This window comes from Falco biarmicus, chromosome 4 (genome assembly GCF_023638135.1).
Source record: "Falco biarmicus isolate bFalBia1 chromosome 4, bFalBia1.pri, whole genome shotgun sequence".
Classification (NCBI taxonomy): domain Eukaryota; kingdom Metazoa; phylum Chordata; class Aves; order Falconiformes; family Falconidae; genus Falco; species Falco biarmicus.
In genome coordinates, this window is record NC_079291.1 from 28,772,981 (window position 1) to 28,796,407 (window position 23,427).

General features: G+C 42.3%; 1 protein-coding gene across 7 annotated transcripts in view; it reads right to left on the reverse strand.

The window, feature by feature from the left end:
- Positions 1 to 9,973, reverse strand: part of ITGB8 (integrin subunit beta 8) — a 69,158-nt gene extending 59,185 nt beyond the window's left edge. For 6 of the 7 annotated variants that reach the window (XR_008821254.1, XR_008821253.1, XM_056334730.1 and 3 more), the window contains exon 1: positions 9,218 to 9,973. Coding sequence is in view for 4 of the 7 variants with exons in the window: in XM_056334730.1 (XP_056190705.1) it covers positions 9,218 to 9,347 (130 nt within the window). In the remaining 3 variants the exon portion in view is untranslated. The remainder of the gene's footprint in view (positions 1 to 9,217) is intronic. The other variant, XM_056334734.1, reaches the window with a different exon arrangement.
- Positions 9,974 to 23,427: the final 13,454 nt, after the last annotated feature.

Sequence of the window (23,427 nt, forward strand, 5' to 3'; positions counted from 1 at the left end):
GCATCACTAGTAAACAAGTCCTGATGACTGCTACGGGCTCCAATTCCTAACTCTGCCAATGCCCCCCTGATAGTTTTGAGGTTCCCCAATTAATCCACATTACCACACACAGTACCCTATGAATATGAGAGGCATTACCGAGAGCTACAAAAATGATTTAAAAAGCCATCAAAATGCAAAGTTATGCAGCAGTCTGACTCATTGTATGAGAGTTTGTGCTTTGCAAACTATGCAGCAAAATAACCAAGCTTGCACATTGTGCAAGCTGAGTGACGCCACTGGAGAGAACTGATGCTGGATATCAGCTGAACAAGGCAAAGGCAAAGGGGGAGGAGGAAAAGGGGGAGACCTCTGTCAACACAGCATTAGGAAAGCTCTGGCTGAAAAGGTCAGTCGTAGCTTACGCTGGAGGACAGCAAGTGTATCAGAAGCCTGCTGTGTAACGGCATGAGGAGATGGCGCTCCCAAGCAGTGTATGGACACTTCCATAATCAGGTAATAATATAGACTTTAGGCTTCAAGGAGGTCATCCTGACACCTCTCAGAGTTTCTGTGTGTCTTTCTTAGCCTCATCTTTCTGAGAAGTTCCATCACTTGTATGAATGTTGGACATCATTCAAGGGGGAAACCTGGAGAAGAGAAGCTTCAGGCAGATGCATATAACCTCGAGTTTTTCATGCATGTACATCAGTTTAGAGGATTTCTTTATTTTGTCAGAAAGATGCATATAGCAGCATTTTGGAAAAGGTAAGCTACTGGTACAGTAGTTAGGACTCACAAACACAACATTCAAACCACAGCACCAAACATGACCTTGACTGGGCGAGACAGAGCTATTGACTACTCCTGACTGACTTTGTTCCCAAGCCGCAATACAGAATGAAAACAAGCATTGTAACCTTGATTTTTTTCACAACACAATTTATGTTTCTTGGCCAACTTTATTTTAGCCTTTCCTTTCTAAGAAACTTCCTGCTTTTACAGGAGATGGTTAAATTTTGTTGATGCAATCCATGGCTGCAAACAATGAGTCAAAGACTATTCGGCTTCTGAAACCAACCTGTTCTGTCTCTTGCAAATAAAAACATACAGGACAATTTACTCTGATTTCATCATTAGGAGAGACTCATTTCCCACAGCCATTAGCTTTTATGGCACAGGTTTGATGGTCCTGTTTGCACAGCTTTCCACCAATAAAAATGCAAAGCACATGGAACTAGAGAGCTTAAATCTTTTTTTTATTAAATCCCTTGATTTAGAGGGAACTTCAGGATGTGCAGAGCTGTGTTAATTCCCTTGTTTCCTGGGATGGAACACAGGCATAGGAGTCATTATACTTGAGTCATTTTCAGCTGCTAGAATCTCCCTTGGAGTTGGCCAGCTTGGATACAGCCCTGCTGCTTGAGCAAAGCCTGGAATGGCCACTGCAGTATTTCATTGCGAATTTAATTTCTGGTGTATTGGTAAGCAGTGCTAGCAGGTAGCACATCAACAATGTAGAGTAGCCAGTATATTCCTGTGTCTGCTATAAAGTCTTTACCTAAATATGAGGTCATGATGAACATAAAGGTAGACACAACTTTTTTTGCCTGTTTAAGAAGTTCAACCTTGAATAAAAGACAAGCCCAAGCTGTATCTCCCACCATCTTCTATACCTCACCTCCTCAAACCAGGCCCTCAGCCCCCAGTCGCCTCCCTAATCTACCTTTCTATTGCAGGTCTAGTACTCTCCAAATTGTTGCTCTCTGCCCCGTAAGAGCTTACCAGTACACCTCCTCCTGCACAAACCCAGCAGCAGTGCAGAGGATCAGCAACAGCTCAGAGCTATTTCTTCCCAAGAAGTGTCACCATAGACCATCTCATCCACAGGTTCTTAGCCCACAGCAATGCAAACAGCTCGCTACACTTACTTTTAGCTGCACACATGGTGAGCTGGAACAAACTTACTTGCATTTCAGACTGTAATTGTCAAACCTGAAAACCTAATGGAAGCAGTCCCTCAATTCTGAACACAAAATGATAACGAAATTGTGCTTCTACACAAGTTTTTTTATGAAACAAACCAAAAGCTCCAAACCAAAACCTGTGCACATCTGTGTATTAGGAAGACATGTCAGGGTTAAAACAAAACATTGAAGACATAATACATCGTTTACACTCACAATGAGAAAACCTCAGGAACATTAAATAAAAGCTAAGACTGGTATCAGAGATGATAACCACTACTCCTTAAGGACTTCTACGTAGTAGGTAGTGCACAAGTTTGGGAGGAGCATTTATTCAACAGGGCTATTTAAAAAATGCTATTGCCTTCTGGAATACAAAGTGTTTGGTGTTTATTATTTTTTATTTCAGTAATTCGTTTTTCAGTAGGTTTTTCAATCTCCAAACATGGTTATTGGCCCTGAGACAAATGGACTGTGATAAAAACTTTCTGGGATTTCTTCTAAATTATTTTTGTTACATTTATACTCTTTGAATGCAGAAACATTATGTGTCACATCTTAATTACCTGTGTGATAAAACACCACAAAAGCCTAAGAACCCATCTGATGACTAACAGCTGAATTAAAAGTCCTTCAAAGGTGAGTTAAACTACAGTGCTTTTCCGAATATATAGATAAAAAATGGATGAACACAAAAATCTTCTAATAGACTACTGAGAAATTAATTTCTCAAATATGAGATACATGCATTGTTCACAAGCAAAACAAAAAAATGAAACTCTTACCATACCTACCTAGGAACAGACACTGGCCAACCCCCATTTTAGGTTTATATAAGCCTGTTAGTTTTGTAAAATTTGGAGTGAAGATTACACAAAACATGACTACAGGATATAAAATATGCAGACTCACATAGTAACTGTAATCACTGGTGCACACATACTGTTTCAATGCAAGCTTCTGCAAGTAAATATTCACATATGTGTATGGTCTGCAGGTGCACTTTAAATGCTCTGTAAGGGACAGCCTTCAAACATGCAAATTCAAGATTTTAAACAGGTAGCAGTTTATTTAATATTCTGAAGTAATGCCACAACAGCAAAATGTGATCCAACAGTTTTGCTTAGATTAGAAGAGCATGCTTGCTGATGTCATTAGTTTTATTTAGGTAATTTTGCATCGTTTGTGCCAGAGTGTAAGTTTTCTCAAGTTTTCTTATCTCCTGGGAGCTCTGTCTGTACAAGAAGATGGGCTCTCGGTTCAGCTTTCCAGCAAGAAGTTCCCATCTGAGAGAAGCAAGTTACCCCCAGCACAATACTAACTCCTGTCACCCTGCAGAGATGACATGGAAATAAATCGTACTCTTAAGTACAGTAGAACAACTGGAATTCACTTAACCGAGTGCCCTTGAACACCGAGAAGGAATAGAATTTAATTTGGAAAGGGCTGTTACTGATTTAGTCAGACTTGGACTACTTTTGTGATGCCACCATATATCATGTGACTATATTCATAACAAAGCTACAACAGCACAATACCAAAAATACTTAATTTTTCAAGATTTGAACCCAATGAAATACTGCTTCTAACAAATTCCAAGTCAATAGGCAGAGAAGGGGCCTGAAGAACAATAAAAATGAGCACCCAAGAAAAATCATTCCACCTGTCAGAAGCTGCATAATTTTCCTGCTCCAGTAACTGTAGTTCAAATCTCTTAGTATCTTTTGATAATATAAATACTTTAGATGCATTACTGTCACCACAGGTAATAGGAAAAAGTCACTGCAGGCATATGACAATGAAGTCATGGGAACCATAGAAACATATGAAGAAAAAAGTCAATTATGAGCTTTGCAAATTTTTCCATTTAGGCAAATATACAGTCTCAACTAGAAGTTGCTTTTTTGGCAACTTTCTAATGCTGTAAATTTGATCATCCTGAAACATTTTGCTCAAGGAGTTATTCTTGTTCTGCCACCAGAACAAGGGAGAATCCTGAATGACTGGCAAGAAGCTTACTTTTCTTCTTGAAGAAAGGTTCCATTACAGTGGACAGTGAACTAATTCATTAGAGCCCTACCTCCTTCCCAAAAGCTAAACTAAATAGCCCAAGTCCATTTATGTAAACCAGCAAAAGAAAAAAAAATAAATCTTTTAATAAAGTTCAAGCGCTTAGAAAAGAATAACAGACCATATCCTACTTTGTCCATCATAAATTATGCCTATTTAAGCAGATCAGAAGGAAGTATTACATCTTTCCACTGGTTAGACGGAAGTCAGCGATTAGTGATGTACACATACAGGAGCTTTGAAGATATATTTTGCTAGAAGGGAGGACATAAGTAGAAAATGAAACAACAAGGCCTTAAGAATTTGATTTAAAAAAACCCAAACAAGTTTATTAACACAAAGGAATTGATATTATTTTCTAGATATTTTTTTTTCCAGTACATTCAACTTGAGAAGCCAGTTTTACACCAAAATGCCTGCACTACCAGTTACAGTAAAAGCACAGGACAGTCTATATATGAGTCCTGAAAGTATGACATATAATTTTAGTGTCATTAATGGAAGAACATCAAGCAAACTTTAAAGCTCAGGACACAAAGCCATTCCGCTTCCATTGTCCTCCTTACCCTGACAGAACCCATTAAATCCCAACCACAACCTAAGATACACCTATGCTGATACTAAAAAAGTACGGGTTTGCTATATGCAGGTTTTAACATGTATATTGGTCACAAATATAATAAATCCTGTATGTATGTAATTTTATTTGTACAATAAGGCTAATGTTTCTTATGACAGGCCTGTTCTAAAGTGAGATCACTAGCTTCTAACTAAAGACTTACTCCCCAAAATAATGATTAATCTTCGTGAAAAAGTCTTGATAAATATCAGCACCCAAGTCAACTTACACAAATTTTACATGTAGTATCTTACGTTTCTCTTCTCATACTTCCTACCATTGATTAGTAGCTAACACTAATTTGTATCTAGTATTATAATCTAATACTAAATTGTCCCAGATTCAAGACACAATTAACATGGACATGTCATTATGAGTTATTCCTAGGGACTTGAAAAATATTACCAGCATTTATGCACTTTGTGAAGGCTAAAGTAGATTATAATCTGACATTTTAATGTCTCTTGTTGAACATACAACCAGATGAGGGCTCACTTGATGAAGATTTTCTTAAGCTTCCACAAAGCTCACATTCTGACATCTTTCTGATGCTATGGGGAGGTAAATTAAACTTAGATTGTATTTTTGTGGAAAATCAAATTTATTCATTCAGGTCTCTTGAATAATGGGGTATAATGCCTGCTTACTCATTTGTTGCAGTTCCAGACCTTTAAAGTTTAAGGGCCAGAAAAGAAGCTGCTGCCTCTTCAAACTGCTATACAGAATATTCTTGCTGCATGCAATCTTCAGTCTGCCTTCACAACTTTCTGCAGCAACAGCATGTCCTAAATGACATAGAGACAACCTTTGCAGAGCACCAAGAGCATGGTTATTGCTCTTCTAAGGTGGTAAAGTGCCCACCTCCTCCCTTTTCCCAGTCTCACCCCATCTCAGACATCTGTAGTATGTAAACATTGTATATACTATACATGCAACCACCAGTATCATTCAACTTGCAAAACCCATAAAATAAAAAAAACCCTACCACATAAACCCCCTAAAGAAACATGAAATTGCAACATATTATGAGAAGTGTACAATCTGCAAAGCAAATTTATGCATACCATGGCATCATATGCTCCTCGGGCAATGTGCAGAGAAGCAAACCTCCCCCTCGCTGTTCCTCAGAACTGCACCTACAGCCCTCTCAAACACCCAGGTTGGCTTTCCTGAAGATGGTCCAATAACCCTAGGGTGCAGATCACCCACACAGACTCAGGAAATTAAAACAGGGTTTTCTCTTCTTGGATTGTTTTAAGCCTTTAGGCAAAGTAGAACCCTCTCGGTGCTGACTATCCCATACACCACAGCTTCTTCCATTGAGTCCCAAAAGGAAATGGGCCATCACAGAAGAGAAATCAAACACCAGTTAAAGCTACCATGATGTATCATTTATTTCAGACTTTTTTGTGTGTGCAGGTACATTTCCTGACCACCCCTCTTCAAAAACAATTCTTCCATGGGTGGTTTAAATGGCTTTTCCTATTCCTTTGAGAACTAACAGAGTAATGATTTATGAAACTTTTGAACTAGAGGGAACACACATGAAAATCTGACATGACCACTGGCAAAACACCAAATATCCAGATGAGGGATTGTTAATGAATCTGTTTGGCATCAGAAGTCATGCTGTTGAGATAAATCAATTAACCGTTGTCCCTGCCGTGATCACAGTTCCTCTGTTTTCCCAAAACCCCTAACTGGTCTTTCCAAATGACACTCTAAAGACAACTGAAAATATCAACTTTTAAAGGGTGAAGAGATTTGTCAACCATGACTACGTCACAGAATTTTTATGTGACTGTGTTCAGCTCTTAAATTAGGGATAAAGATTTCCATGACATCCCATCCCTGTGTGCATATTACAAGTAAACTGTTTACTTGAGCTTCATACAGGAATGACCACCTAGTATTTCTGAAAGCACGAAATACCTTAGTTTTCAGATTTTAATATATGTAAAACCTGGTTTTAAGACACTGCTGAGATCTGAACCAATGTCCTCTGTTAACTGTCATTCCTCAGTATTTAAGCCCTACATGTTCCATGTGCTTATACAGCAGATAAAAACTATAGCGTTTCAACAGTTTAGTTTCTGAATAAAGCAAAGGAACTGTCTCCACTGAAGCGCGCACTTACACAACTGGTTAACACAATGCATACATGTGCTCTCGCTGTAGAATTCAGCTTTTATTCAGTTCACTGGTTTACATCTTTAGGAGTCTGTCAGATTTTAGTGTTCAAATATAAATTTGGGATCTGTAGAAATCACTATGGAACTAGCTCCATTCTTATGTCAGGTATTTGTTTTTGTTGGCTTAGTAAACTGCAAATTCCCTTTGGTGAGACTTACTGAACAAGGGACCCTTTGTAGAAGGCGGCAACACTAACCTTTTTATCTGAGCTTACAGAACCTGTAACTCGGGGCTTGCAACTTCACAGCGTTGTGAGATTTCCTTTTGTGCTCCTCGTAACTCCAAACCTGAGACCAAATTCTACCTTTATTTATCCCCAAGCAGTAATTCACATCTGAAATTGCAGTCTGCAGAACAAATACTTCAGGTAGCATCAAACCGTCCATATTTCTATTAGCAGAGCCACAAATGCTCCAACAAGAATGAATAAATTTGAGTTCCATGTACATTTCATATTCATTCCAGTCTCTTTTAGAACTGGAGATTCAATGCAACAGATATGCAGATTCTGCCAACTCTGCACATAAATAAACTGAAGCTGCTAATGGCACGGGAACAGCATGATGCTCTTCTCCATGCCCAGCACTGTCAACGCAGAAGCAAAGAGGAGTTGCTGCTTCAACAAAGCTGTGCTATTTAGCTGTACATGGGGCTGCTGCGCAGTCTCTCAGAGCAGTCTGCATAAGTTCAAAGAATCCAGGTGATGTTGCAGTGGTTGACTGAGCTATCACAACCAAAAGTAAAAGCACACAACAACAGTAAGAATGAAAATTTTCATGTGTTCATTCACAGAAAAACAAAATAAACCCCTCTTCTTGCTTCAGCTGTGGGTCTAGCCTGTACAGTGGCTATGTGTGAAGGAAAGAATTAAGTATGACTTTCAGCTTTCATGAATTAGCAGAGGTTTCAAATGAAAAGGAAAAAACAAGGTCTATCAGAATTATGGTCTGCCCAGTCTGGGAGCTGTTGTCACAATAAACACGTAACCCATGACGTATCACCCATGTATATTTTCACTGTCAAGCAGAACAAAGAGACCAAGCATCCTTTGGCGCAAAAGCCCCATGCACAATCTTCCCCTGCAGGCATTCTGTTCTGATGCATCATTTGCACTACTGTGTACCCAGGAGCTACATTCATGAGCCAGCACAACACTGCACTCAGGCACCAAAAACATCCTCTCCATAAAGTTTCAATTAGCCTTTCAACTCAATTACACTGCATAGAAAAGAATCCGGGATACTAAATACAAGTCATGTTTCATAAAAATGTAATAATATTATATTTTATTTTTCCTATTGACATTTAGTTTGGTTTTGAATTCAAAAGATGAAGCCAAAAAAGCAAAATAAATTATCCTACGAAAGTTAACAAATTATTCCATTGTTTATAATAGCACTGGGCAAAGCCCACTGAATTAGGCATGAATTTGTCACATATGCAATAAAGAACTTAAGACTAATACATTGTTCCCATTGTAAATCTTATTTTTAGAGGTTACATGTTAACATTTTAAATTAACTCCAGGCTTAAACTTGGAATATGCCATTATTCCACAAGGGGAAAAAGAAAAATGAGGAAAGGTGACTGAGAACTTGATCTGCTTTTCTGACCACCACCAGTTAAGCAGGATCCTTCGTGAAATACTTGACGAACCTGAGAGCCGTGCCTGATCAGCTGCTGTACGATCTAAGGTACGTTCGCAGAAACTCCTCTCAGCCTGCAGGCATCAAAACTGCTGCCCGGGGCTTTGAGAAGCCCTTCCACAGTTTGGGGGGGTACCCACATTTACCGGAGCCTTTGCCAGCACCAGTGCCAGAGCTCCCGGGGAACTGTCAGCACGCACGTAAACCAAGGTAAAGAGCAGATCCTTCCCGTAACCCTTTTAACCACTGTAAACGCTGCCGCTAAATGCCGTACCAATGATGTAAACCCGAGTGTTTTCATCCCTGAGAACTGCCCATCCGCAGCCTGTGACCCGCCGGGGGGCGTCTCTCTGCTGCTTCTCGGGCGCGTGCAGAGGGTGACCGGGCACCTCAGGACCCGCAGCACCCTGGAGTGCGACCCTCCCCGTGGCTCCCCACGCTCCCGGGGAGCTGCCACGGCTCCGCCGAGGCTGGGCGCTCCCGGGATGGACAGCTAAGTCCCGGGCACTAGCGGCGCCCCAGCCGCCCCAGCCCGGCTCTGCCCGCAGGTACCCTCCGCCCGGCAGCTCCGCCCGGCAGGCCGGGGCGGCGGGTGCCCGCAGCGAACCCGTGTGCCCCAGGGGCAGCCGCCTCGGCCGGCCGTGCCCTCCGCCCACGCACGGACCCCGCGCGAAAGCCGAGCCCAACCACAACCCCAGCCGGCCACGGGCACGGCGAGCAGCCCGAGGGGCTCGGCAACTTACGGCGCTGGCAGAGTCCCGGCACGGCCGCCAGCAGCCGGGCCGCCCCCAGGAGGGCTCCGGGACCGCGCTGGCACCTGGGCACGGAGACGATCCCCGCGGCGAGGCACGCCAGCAGCGGCACCCACATCATGCGCCGCGGCCGGCACCGCTCCCGCTCCGTCGCCCTCTCCTCGCGGCCGTGTCTCGGCGCCGCGGCGCGCTCAGTCCCGGCCCCCGCGGGGGCGGCGGCGGGGCCGGGGGAGGGGCGGCGGCGGGCCCGGCACAGGTAGGGCGCGCGGCGGCGGCGGGGCGGGCGCGGGCCGCCGCATCTCAGGGGCAGCGCCCGCCGCGCCCCCGCGCCCCGCCAAGGGCGGCCCCCCGGCGGCGGCGGGGCCGCGGCCGAACGCGGAGAGCGGCTCCCTCCATCCGCCTCCAGCACGGCGCGCAAGGGGCGCCCGGCCGCCCGCCCGGCCCAGCCGCGGGGAGGCACTCGGCACCGCGCGGGGAGCGGCGCAGGCCCCGCACCTCGCTCGGGGAAACAACCGCCCGGCGGCTGTCCCCGCCTCCCCCGTCCGTCCCCGCCGCGCAGCCCCGCCGGGGCGCCGCGCCGCCAGGTGGGCGCTGCCCGCCGCCGTCCCGAGCCGCTGCCGGGGCCGCTTCTCCGCGCCGCGGGGCCGGGGCGCTGGGAGGGGGGCACGGGAGCGCGGCCGGCGGCGATGCGCCGCCGCTGCCGCCCAGGCCGCCCGCGGAGCCGCCGGGCCCCGCCGCGGCCGGTGCGCGCCGGGCCCGCGGGTCCCCCCCGTTGCTAGGAGACGGCAGCGGGGCAGGTTCCGCGGCGGGGGCGGGCGGAGGCGGGGCCGAGCCCGGCGGTGAAGTCACTGCGCCCGCCCGCGCCTCTTTGTTCCGCGGCGGCCGTGGTTCGCCGCGGGGAGGCGGGCGAAGGCCTCGGACGCGGTGCTGCGACGTCCGCCAGCCGCCTCTCGGCCCCGTGCGGCGGACGGCGACCCTGTCAGCAGCCCTCGGCCGTGCCGGCGGGTGCTGCCCCCCCGCCGTGGGAAGCCGGCCGCCGCCGGCGCTCGCTCCTGCCACCCTCGCGCCCCCCGTCGCTGCCCCCGACCTCAGGAACACCGCCGGGCGCCCCCTCCCCGGGCCGGCACGGCGCCTGGCCGCAGCGCTTCCCCTCAGCCCCCGCCGCCTCCGAGTTCTTCGTGTTACCTAAAAACACCTCCCCGCCTTTAATCGCTCCTGTTGCTCTCCCCGAATAGATTCTGCTCGGAGTTTCCACCCCTCCGGGCGAAGTGGGAGTAACGCAAAGGTTAACCGTGCCCTGGGCCGGGCGGAAAGTACCTCGCCGTGCGGGCCAGGAAAGCCCCGCCGGGCCTAGGTGCGTTCTCCAGCCCGCCCGCACCGCCCGGCCCTGCTCCGCTTCCCCGCACCCCTCGCGCACCGGGCACCTGGGCCTGCCGGGCGGCGGCGGCCGGGCCGGGCCGGGCCTGGCTGGGCGCTGGGCCCCGCCGCGGGGGCAGGTGTGCCGGCCGCGGGGCCTCCGGACCGAGCGCCGAGCCCGCGATAACCGCCTCCGTGTCATCGCTTCGTTTTGTTGCTACCCAACAGCTGTCAGTGCGCAGGATCCCAAAATAGTGTCTCAGTGCGGCGTCCAGGTTTGCCTGTGCAGGGTACAACGTTCATAAATCATGCAAATGCAACCAGTGGAAGTACACTGCTGCTTCACAGGCTTTGTGAATAAAAGGCTGCTGAAGCATTTTCAGACCCTGTGCTAACCTTGCGGGGCTGAGATAAGGGTGGTTTATCATCTGCATGTCAGAGGTCAGAAGCCAAATGCACACTGGGTTTGTTCAAGGCTGCTGAGGAAGAGATGGCAATGGAGCAGTCCTACACTCCCACTCTTGGGAGTTTTTAAATGTTGTATCATATATCTGCTTCATCTTTGTAAAATCCCCTCTTTTTAGACATTCGAGTGTCATTCCTCAAGCGACCACGGCCCAAATAGGGATATAGGATGTGAGAAAGCCATGTGCAGTGATAGTAACGGGATAGGGTAGCATCTATGCGACTTCAAATATTGTGGCATCCTTGACCTAAAAGCTCTTATTTCAGAGGTCACAATTTCAAACTGTGTAAGTGGTGAGCTACCAGTCCCATGACAGCTTGGTTGGGTGCAATTTTCTGAAATGAATGCACTTGTGGCAGATGAACTAAACTCAATTTATTCCTGTTTGACACTATGTCGAACTCCTGGGTCACAATGTTGCAAAGTCATAGCGATTCAAATGTATCTGGAAAAAAGGCTCCAGGATGAGACATAAAGAAATTTGGGGAAATATCGTTAAGCAAAGTCCCAGCAGAAGCAGAAGTCACTGAAACTGAGGTCTCTCTGCTTTGAGATTTTTACCTGCATAGTCTTCAGTAATGCTGATGGGAGGAAGAATACAGCTAATACTCCATATGGATATGTTCTGTATGAATCTCTTTATCAGGCCTTAAATTATCGTAAGCTTGTACAGAAAATGGCTCTGTCTTCAACAGCATGAAGTATCTTGTGAATTTCTAAGCATAGGCTGTTTACCATGCAAATAGGAAACAGAGTCCTTACAGGCACTACTCCTGATGAGGATGACATCTAGGGATTTGGCATTCTGGGCAGAAAGACAATACCTGCTGTCTAACGTGGAAGAAAAAAAAATGGATAGTTTTCATAAAAAATCTGAGAATAAGTAACCAGAACAACACTTTAGTCATTAGCTTAAACACTGAGAACATAATGTAAAGGATGCCAGTACTGGGTGACAGCTATGCACCCTGAATAGTAAAAGCCACCAGTATCAGCAGTAACAAAGCCAAGAGCTGAAGGTGCCAATAGCTGAGGCCTCTATGAGTTGAGGTCACTGTAAATATTCAGAGCATTCTACTGATTTATGTAAAATGCAGCTTCTCCCTGTTTCTTTAGCTTCATTCCTTCCATAGTGAAATACAAAGACTTAAAAATATTTACTTTGCAGCAATAGCATCTTTGAATATATTGTTGTATAGGCAGTGTTTATAATGCAATGATGTAAGCTGCATCTCAGAGAACATTACACAGGAGATTTGAATAATTCTGGTTTTGCAAGTGGAAAAACTGAATCTCTAGGGTTGCATAAAAGACATGTAGCAAGGAGTTTAAGACCAGTGGAACTGGATTTAAGTCTCAGTCCATTGTCCTATCCACAGGGCCATGAATGTCTGAAGTAATGTGGTTGTGGATCCCCATACTCGGAGATACTTGACACTCAGCTGAACAAGTTCCTGAGCGGCCTGATCTAATTGGACATGTGTTGAGCAGAGGGCTGGTTGGGCCTTGTGGGGCTTTTTCCACTCTAGGTTTTTTAATGAATTTTTATGGTGTAAAGTGTGTAATTCTCTGTTCTTATATTGTATGTATACAAAATTTCTTGAAGTGTTATAACTGTGGTTTCTTTCCAGTATTTACATTTGCTTTATTGAAAACAAAATATAATTTTCTATTACAGTGCTGGTGAATAGCCTTTCTTTTCAGGAAACAGTTTTAAAAATGTTGCATCTACAATGAGTGTTCACTAGAGTCAAAAAACCCAAAGCATTTCTTACAAAAAACATGTTCCTTTTTTGGTTGAATATTTCCAACTATCTTTGATGTGCCATTTCAAGGGGGAGAGTCCAAACCGAGATTGCAAAGGGAAGATTGATGGTGTTTCACAACCGCTAATATCAAAACTTTTTTGAAATCAAAAATGCATTATGTGTTCATTAGCCTGTCACGTGATTTCTTACATTATCATGGCATCCTAGACATGATTAAAATCCCCATAGAAAGCATTTTCGTATACTTAGATTAATTGCACTTTCCTCCTACTTCCCCATTTTAGTAAGTTAAAATCTTGCTGGAGTACAGTAGTTGTGGATTTGGTCGCTTCACTTGATCCTACTGACATGCAAAATGTATTTCTTTGCTGTATAACTAAATCAAAGGATCACACGCTTGCCTGTCAGATACAATTGCATTTGCTATAGGTTGGGTTCTTTTTTTTACACAAAACTTGCATCTAAATTGCATCTGTTTCATATAAAAAAAGGCAGTGTATTTTGCAAATCTTTCATAACCCATCAATTTCAAGTGATGGAACAATTCAAAGTCAATAGCTGTTCCCAAGAAACAGATTGTCAAGGTGTCATGGGCCTCTCCCTGAGCAGTGTGGACTATGAATGATCCACCTATGCTGGTTTTTATATCCAATAAAATGCTACATAAAATTCCAGCTGCCCAATGCAGTATACAAAAGTTTTGATAAAATATAATTATATAATTTTGACAAAGTTTTGATGCATTTAAATACAAGACATTAAAACTATGCACATTGTTTCTCATTTCTAGGCTCAGTTCTCACTGTAAAACTGTAACGTCAGCTTTCAAAACAATATTTACTCCCCCAAGTAGTATTTTCCATTATTTTTTTCATTAATACCTACCTTAGTTACCAGTCCATGTTACTGAATTTCCTGATGCACATGGCACAAGGAGAGAATTGTGCATTTTAAAGAAAAACAATAATCCAAAATGACCAATACTCTAAATAGTTTTTCATTAAGGCTTCCATTGATTTCACATTGGCATGTCATGTGGGCTTACAAATCTTACTTGGGTTTGCAACTCCAGTGGCTTCAGTAGGCCTGTATGAAGCAATCTGGCAACATCTGAAGTGTTACCTTTTTGCATTTACCTTCTCAACACTTTACAGTTTGGTCAATGTTATACAGAGACAGGAGGAATAACACCTTCTATTTTTCATACGTTCAGCCTGGTGACTTGTGTATATTGTGTCTAACTGTTGTTCTTATTCAACATTTCTTTGTGTGGGTTTGACTATCAGATGATTTTTTTCCTGGTCTAAGTGCCAGCAATATTTCCTCCCTTCTGCTCTTCTGTAGAGAATTACTTGCAAAACCCCAGCGGTACAATTCCCTTATTTTCTTATATAACCAATTGAATTCTAAAATTTGCATATTAAAAAATAGAGTATGTAGTCCTCCAGAAATTCCATATCTTGATCGTGTGTGCTTCAGTGCTTCCCAGAAGTGTGTGTTGTAAGACAATAGACCTGAGATATTTTACACCATTGCGAGAAAAAAAAATTGCAATGCAGATGGATTCTCAACCAAAATGGTCAGCATGCAGTTGAGACAGAGACAGTAGTAGCTTCTCAGGTGAGAAGGTATCAGACTGTTTAGGGTTTAGTAGGTGAAAACCAGTGGTTTAAGATCTATACAGACACTGATTTCCAGGGACATCTGTAGTACAGACAGCTGATCTGTAAATTAGCGTTGAGGGGGGGCCTCAGTGAAGGTGTCCTCCTCTGTTTCGGAAAGGGTAGGATGATTTTTCTAGAGACAAGCAAGCATAAGAAATTATCTATATAATCCAACAAAGATACTCAAAAGCATAAACCCATGTATTGTAACAAGTGGTTGAAGCCTGGGGTTGTTTACTGAAATGCTCGAATAATCTTGTTCTGGAAGTATTTACTGAAAAAACCCCAGCAGTATATTCAGTTGAACAGATGTATTCTAAAAGAAGAACATTTTAGCTGTTGCCACATGCAGACTTTTAAAGAACACTGTTACACTTGAGATTTTTCGGTACTTCCACTATGCTTTTTTATGTGACGGAACTGGTATTTGAGATAGAAGTGTTTTCTTCCTTTTGACAAATAAACTTGTGGTGTGCTTTGACAGCCTTTCTGACTTCAGAAAGAGCTCCCCTGTGGCCTGTGTTTAAAGTATAAAATTTACCTGGGGTTCTTCTAAATGCTGTCATTAATATTTTCCAGATATCACATCACAGATTTACAGACACTGCAGCTTGATTTCTGGAAGGAATAGGATAGAAGAGCAGTAGCCAGATAGGTTACTTCATTAACCTTATTTCAGTAGGACTTTTGCCTGAAGGACCGAAGACCAGACCCTGTGTTACTAATCTTTGTGCCATTTGCCTCTTTTCCTTCAATGACTATCAGAGAATGAAGAGCATATCATTTTACTTAGTTTTATATTCACAAAGGACTGCATCTTACCCCAAAACAGTCATTACAGTTTTGATGCTAACTGTATGGGTTTCCAGCTCCGCAGAGGATGGGTTTCCTCTTGATAGGTTTAGGTGTAGATCCACAGACACTAAGGCTGCTGAACTCCTCTGAAAATATACATATCAAAGGACAGTTTGTGACATAAACAAATATTATTTTCATTTCTCAGAGGAGCAACAGCCACTGTGAAGTTCAGCAGCAGATATGGACTTTTATCAGGTTTGTTTTTTTTTTTTTTTTTGTATTATTGCAAGCTGAAACTGTCCACAGTACACTGGCACTCCTCGTGTTACTATCTTCTTTTACCTCCACCCTTTTTCTTCTGTTCTTGTTGCCTGTCTCCTACCTTTCTCTCTGATACTTGAAAAAGGTATGTAACCACCACTTACTGCTGAGAGCCAGCTTAGGTGCAAATCAAGTGACTGTGTTACACCTCGGGGTTTTTAATTTTTCTTTTTTCCTTTTTTTAAAAATTTTCATTTTTCGTTTTCATTTCATTTATATTCTTCCTCAAAATTTATTTTTTCCTCTTTTTTTTTTTTTTTTTGCATTGAAGACTATTACTCCTGCCTCCTCACTGCAAAAAAATTATTTTTTCACTCTTTCTTCTCATGATTTTTTTTCCCCAGTCACTTTGGGGGGATCCTCAGATACTTTACAGGCCTCATGCTTTCCCTGTCTACCCCCTCCCTGCTTCTTGCACTTCCCTGATGGAGTCTCAAGGTCACGATTGCTGCTGATACAGCTAACTCAAGCAGTGCTGCAGTTTCTCCCTCATCCTCTTTCTGTGATGATATCACCTCTTCTCTGTCCCCAGGATTTAAGATACTGGGTTACCAAAGGGGGATATGAAATATTCCATAATAATACAGCAGGCCTGACAACATTTTGGAAAGTTTTCAGAGAAAACTCCCAGGTAAGCCCCTGTCACCATTATCTCACTCGTATTTCCCAGAGGTTTCCTATGTAATGTTTTACAAGGAACTGGTAGAAAGAAAAAGTTAGAATATAGTGGAGAAATACTAGGAAATATTTCTTGGGACTTCTGAAAGATTGAAGTTCCTCCTGAGAAACTATTGAGGAAATTAAGTGTAAGAGGTTGAAAGGGAAAGTTGTTGTTTAGAAACAGCACTAGTATTGTTTAACAGAAATTAAAGTTGATTTTTGGTACAGAATAAGCTCTATAGTTCACTCTCAAAAAGTATCCTACAGTTAAAACACGGAAGTTTTTAAGTGGGTGATAGATGAATACAAATCATTTCTCCTGTCCATAGCTAAGCTGCTCAATCTGATGCATTGAGCAGTGGCCAATGAGTGGAAAAATCCCACAGACAAACTCTGTGTGTGTGGCAGAGGGGGAAGTGGGAGAGGTGGGGAACAGGGACGGGGAGGGTGTGTTTTTCCAGAATTATCACAGGTTTTGAGCCTCTGATAGGATTTCATCTGCTCTTGTCCTCAGCCTTGGAGTGTGGTGTGCCCATTAGGGGCAGGATGCTTGTTCTCTACGGGGCATTTATCTGCATACCCCCTCTCCACTCTCACTGCTAACGTGACAAAAAAAAATCAAGAATGTTTAATGGTGAGATGGAGGAAGAATGGAGGCAGATGGGGACATTTGGAAATAATTAAAAAAACCCATTACTTACTGAGTTTTGTAATTGTGTCAAATATCTGTCTGTACATATATCTCCTTACCTCTCACATCCTGCTTATCCTTACATTGTTATTTTGTCATAGGAGCATGTATGTTTGGGCAGCACCTCGCACAAGTTCATCCCTACTTCTGAATTTTTTTTATTCATATTAATAAATCTGCTCTTGTCTAATTCCAGGATGTAGTAGAGCTGTAGTTACTAGTTTTGCTGTTTTCCCTTTATGCTATAATAAAGCTAAGATTCTTTTTAAAATAATGTATAATTAACTTGTGGAATTCACTGATTCCAGATAAGAACTTTGTACGATTTAAAAGTAGATGAGATATTTACATGAACTTTATGTGCCTTTAACTGTAAAAAGTGTAAATTTGAGATAAAAATTCATAATGAAGATAAGCTTTCATGCTTCAGAACAAGAACCAACCACTGTGTGGGGCTGCAGAGAAATTTTCCCTGCAGCCATATAGTGATGTGGTCTTTTAAAGATGATTTCTTTGCCTTTGCTGAAGCATCTGGTATTGACCGTTACTGAAGTCTGAATAGGGCATGAGAGGGACTGTGGGATTCATGTGTTGCTAAAGAACAGACACCACTTTGGGACAGATACTTCTAGCCTGAGTTGAGGCAGCCTAGAAGTAACAATTGTTTGATAACATTTAAAGAGTTGGTATAAACTGAGGACCAAATTAAGGTCACGCTGTTAGCATATACTTGGTAAGAGTACACAGCTACCTTTAGGATTTGCCAGATCTTATCTTTTATCTCAAATGGAAAATATTTTACATAATTAAATTACAGTCAAACTAGTAATTTGTTCCTTTAGAATTTAGTTAATGTGATACTGTACCAGCAAATAATCCTTGTGTGACATGACACGCTAATAAACGCTGGAAGCTGAGGAGAAGTAGAGGTTGCAAAATAGTTTAGTAAGCCTAACTGTGTTAGAAGAAAAAATGTTTCTGATTAGACTTCTTTGGCTCCATTTTCGATCACGGGTGGTCTGTAATTCAAGACTCAATAGTTGTATGAGAGACAGTCTATAGATCAAACAGAAGTGTTAAGGTTAATGGAGAAATTGCCAGGTGAAGTTGTATAGCCTATATAACATGGGAGGTCAGAAAAGTTAATCACTATATTCTTTCTCATTTCAATTCTATCAGTTTTCTAAGTGTCTGCATTTCTGCTGGCAATTAACAAAACTGTATGACTTGGATTTGGAAGAAAATGGAACACAAAATGTTAATTTGCAGGAGATGTGTCCAGGCTGACCCTGAAACGAGTAAGGATTACATTACATCAAGTTAAACAAATTTCACCATGCTCAACAGAAGAATACAGGTGCAAAACTGAAGTAAAAGAGAAAACAGCCAGCACCATAAGCTGTACAATATCAGTGATACGCACCTTACTTTTGCACAAACCATCATAATAATAACTGCTGTGGAAGGTTATGATCTCAAGAGATGTGATCAGTGTCATATACTCAAATATAACTGTGTGTGCCCCAGAAGTCATAGTCATATGGACCACTCAGAAGGACAGAAGAGAATGACTAGATCTTTTGCTCTTAGCCGTTAACTGTCTCTCAGGGAATACTGCATGTACACTATGATCACAGCTCGAAAATGCACAGTTATGAATTTACTGATTACTTGTGGGTTTTCATTTTTATGATGAGGGCCAAAATGATGCTGTCACTAAGCTTCTTCCCATGTGTGGGTGGAAACCACTAGTTCTCTGTAGACTCTTGGTTTATTTTTTAGTGCATCTTTGTCAGTTGGTCAGTCCACTTCCCTATAAGAACATGAGAGGTGTCTTTCCTGTAGGAGGAGAGGGTAAACCAAAAATAAAAGAGATCAGATCCTGTGAGGAGTCAAAATGGAGTTGGGTGTGTAAATCAGGATTAAACTTCAAAACCAAAAAGCAGCAAAAATGCAGTTCTTTGTTGGCCAGAAATTTTTTGAGTCTATGATGGCGTAGGGGTTTTTTTTCTCCTGAAATACCTCCTACTTAGTTTTCTCTTTTGTTTACTGTTTGTGCTCCAGGTTGTAGGATGATGAACTCATCACAGGAATGATAAAGAGAATGTGCATTAGTATTACTCCAACACTAAAAAGTTGACTACAACTTAATTGCAAGCTATAGGTTGATTCTGTAGTAGTTTTGCATGTATACTGTGGCCACATCACTTCAGAGCCCTCTTTCTCCTTGTTCAGATCCCACTCTATATTCTACAGCCTACCAAAAAGTTTTGATGAGATCCACTTATAAAGTAAAACACAACATTCACTGTATAATGTTATGAATTCTAGATACATAGATACATTAGAAAAAGGTGTCTTGACATGTTCATTGAAATTGAAAATTTTATAACAGATTCAAAATACCTTAGTAAGAAGTTGGTATTGCCCACTTAATACAGACACTGTGAATAAAAAACAATGATTTTGAGTTAATTGATGAAAATTAAAGATAGTTGTAGCTAGAGAGTTGAGGCAAAATTTTGCCTGTTGGTGCAAAAAGGAGCCAGTGGCCAGTGTTTCTTTTCCATCTGAGCTCCTGCTATTTCCAAGTAGCTTGAATTTCTAAAGACTGCCTAAAGAGAGCAATCTCTCCTCTGTTGAGAGCATAAGACCTATACAACCTGCCTGCTACCCCTGTCGCGTTACCCAAATGGTGGCTGGGCACACCATCCCCTTTTGCTCTTGAGCTATCTGTTGCTTGGTAGTTTATTCTTTTTTTTTTTTTTTTTAAATATTGTTTCTTTGTTCTGACTTTCTTCTTTTACCAAAACCAAGTAGTGTCTACTGTTTTCTCCCCCTAATTTTTAGATTGGCTTTTAAATCCAAAATATATATAGAGAGAAGAAATTACTTCTGGAGTGCTTGTTGAACTAGTGTGGGTTTTTTCCTTGCTTGTTTTTTTTTCCTTGTTTTTGTTTCTTTTTCTTCCAACATCTCCCCACCCCACCCCCCGCCCCCAGTCTCTTTGAGCCATAGCGACTGTAGAAGCTGCCTGTAACAATAATAGGCAAGCATTTTTCCATTCCAAACAGAAATGGAGCCTGATGGTATCCCTATAAAGGAATATACGAAACCTTTAGGTGGCAGCCAAGGGCTACAGTTTGGATTCCTAGATTTATTAGTTGTGTGGTTTATGGTCTCTGCTTCAGGTGGCAAAGAGGATAGGATGAAGAATTAATTTATTATCCATCCAAAAGCAAAGCAGAAGAAATGTCACACAGGTGAAATTTTTTGAAATGCTGGGTTTGTCTAGATATACAGGAATGCACCTAGGAGCTCTTTCTGTGGTCTGTTACCTTTCTGCCACCCTCTGTCTCCTTCAAAGTACTCGTAAAAGAACACCCTAAAGCCTGACATCTTACTCCTGTTGATAAATTTGTTATAAAAATGGCATTCAATATAGTGCTTTCATATTGTATTCAGAATGTGAACGATAACACGTGTCTGGACCTGGGAGGAGGTTGGAAACACTTGACAGTCTGCTGGCATGCACCTCCTTAGCCCCACAGCCCATCACAGCAGGTGTAGAGGAATGAAGCTGGGTTAATTAGCATTGATAATATACAACTGTGGGCTGGCTTCAGGGGCGGCGGTTTGGCTGATTTAGGTGAGGTGCAGCTGTGTCTGGTTAAGTGAAGTGGTTGAGAGCCAATGGAGAGAGAGCAGCTGAGAGGGGAGAAAAAAAGCAGAGAGAACACACAGCCTGGATGAGGCAAGATGAGGAGAAGGCCACAGAGGGACTGGCATGAAGAGTGTGCTGGTATGAGCTGGTAAAAGACCTTGTTGTAGCTTGGTAGATTGGAGAGTGCTGTGACAGTAAGGAGCTGCTGGTCCTCCTGCTTCTCTGGCACAATAATGTCCCTGCAACTCTCCCAGGGGGTTTAGGGCATGCTGTGGGAGATGGCATTGCCAAAGATGGTCATTCAAATGGTATATTTAAGAACTGTAATACAGGATTACTGTCCCTGTGCCACTCTAAAACAGAGCTTTATGAAAATGTGGGTGGCTTTTTTTCCATAAAATGGACTTGTCAAAATCCTGAGGTTAATTTGCTGCAGTTATGCAGTAATGTTGAAATTCTGCTGAAATACATTGTTACAATATGTAATTAAGTTGTCTAGAGATGTCATAATGTTTGTTAATGAAAACAAAACTATTTGAAAGAAACTGTAGACTCCAGAGACTTTATTTTAGTTATTTATGCATCTTTGTTTTTACAAATAACTGCATAATGGTATATTTTGATATAGAACACTTTTATTTTTTTTACTTCCATTTTCATGCAAGAAAACATGGCCACATTTGTATTATGTATTTTGGGAGTTAAAACCAGAAAATGAGAGATTTAGTAATAGCCTAATCTGTTAATTACACAAAGAAAAACTTTGGGAACGGTACAATAAACAATCACATGCACCTACAAACCACATTGTTTACCTCAGCATTGTTGCACCATCCCAGATAGGCTGAAGTATTCAACATTGCTGTCAGAAACCTATATATATGTGGAACAAATACCCAAATCATCAGTGAGACAAGGAATTGTACCCTGATTACAAGCCAGATCTTAAAAATCAAGTAGTTAAATGACTAGTGATTCAATAACTAATAAGATTGATTTACATCAAGATTTGCATTGAAATATAGAACTTCGTTTTAATCAGTTTGTGAATATGTAAGGTCTGTCTGAGTATGCAGGTATTTATTAAATAAGATGATTTGGGTTTTCTTCCTTTTTCCATCTCTTTCCCTGCCATATTCTGTATTTTGTGTGAACCCATGTGAATGACTGGGGGCATACTTAAGTGCCATTTCCAGTATTTCTGAATCTTCAGGTACAAGCAAGGGTCTCTCCAGAAGACTTAATGGCTGTTTTAACACAGACCTGGGCTGGGGCTGATACATCTGCCTCTGTGCAGAGCCTGTTCACTGGTTTGTGTCTAGTTAGCTCTGAGTAGAAGCGGAGTGGAAGGAAAGAGGTAAGCGAGCCTGGCTTCTCCCACCTGTGGACATGTGCCATGCTTTTCTTAAGGCCGTTATCCCCTTACTCCCTTGTGTTGCTGTGTAGTAGTTCACCTGCATTGCATAAAAAAGGGCAGGCATCAAGCTTTACAAATCCTTTGCATTTTGTTAACTCCCATTATCTGGCAAAAAAATCCTCTTGTTCAAGTCTCTGCTTGACTGATTACAAGAGGTTTGCATTCACCTCCAGGAAGCAAAGAATAAGGCATTTAATTCACATGGTTGAAATTACTTAATGAACAGAATGCTCTGAGCCGATGTGGAATACAGCCAAGATACTATAAAAGATGCCCTTGTTATTCAAGAGTCGCCAATAGATGTTTACATGATGATAAAAGGTAAAGACAAAAATTTTCCAACCAAAAGACACTCACTCCTCTTGCATGTATATTTCTCATTACTTGCATTTTTTTGTTGTTCATATAATAAAACACTGGAGACTGACTTCCTAGAAGCAGACTTACTAAATGGTCCACTCTTTATTTTAATAATTTATTGCTGCATAAATGTTTTCTTCAATTAAAAAAATGTCCATCTACCTCATATTCAGCTGTGCAGTCTCTCTCGGGGTAAAATTTCTCTGGAGGCTCTGTCACATACTAATGGTTTTCTAAGTGACAGTGACCAGCTGGACATTTATGCTTTGTCTTGTGATGAGCTACACTAGGATGGTTTGTGACACATTTCCCTGCCTGGGGAATGTTTAGTATATGGGGTGGCTTAAAATGTTTGTTTGGATGAGATGAGAAATGATCTCTCAAGTTGCTGGGAAGAGGAGGCTTAGTGCAATGGGAGGTAAGAGCGGATGTGTCCAGTATGGCGAAGAAGGGATTACATGTTAGCTCATCTAAATAGTAATAGCAGGTGTGGGTAATTGCACTTTAATAAAACTGTATTTGAAAGCAGCTAAACTGTAGTTTCTTAGCAACTGCTACTGACAGCCACATTTTAGGTGGCCAAGGCTTTCAAATTAGGCAACACCCATACCCTGCTATACAACAGCATTAAATGGAGAGAATCACCAAAGCAGAAGTGTTTCTACTCTCTAAAGAGAAGCACAAAAGAGGGCCAGAGCCACAGAGGTGGTGATGAAGTAGAAAAAGCAGAAATTACATCTACATTTCTAGGTAAGCCTTTTTAGGGAGAACTGCTGGGAAGAACTGTTGCAGAGAAAGGCACAACCCACTAGACTACTCAATGCAATGTGGACTTTAGAGAACGTTGGCCGGGGTGTGATTTTTATGTAGGTAACTTCATTATTTTCTTAACACATTTTTTTGTCTTATGTATTTGTCATGTAAAATCTATGTGTGTGTGTATAAGAGTGCATATAAAGGATTTTATTTTTTGTGAATGAGTCTTTAGTGTGAATTGTAAATGTTGTAAGCAGTCTTCATCACTTAAGACCATGG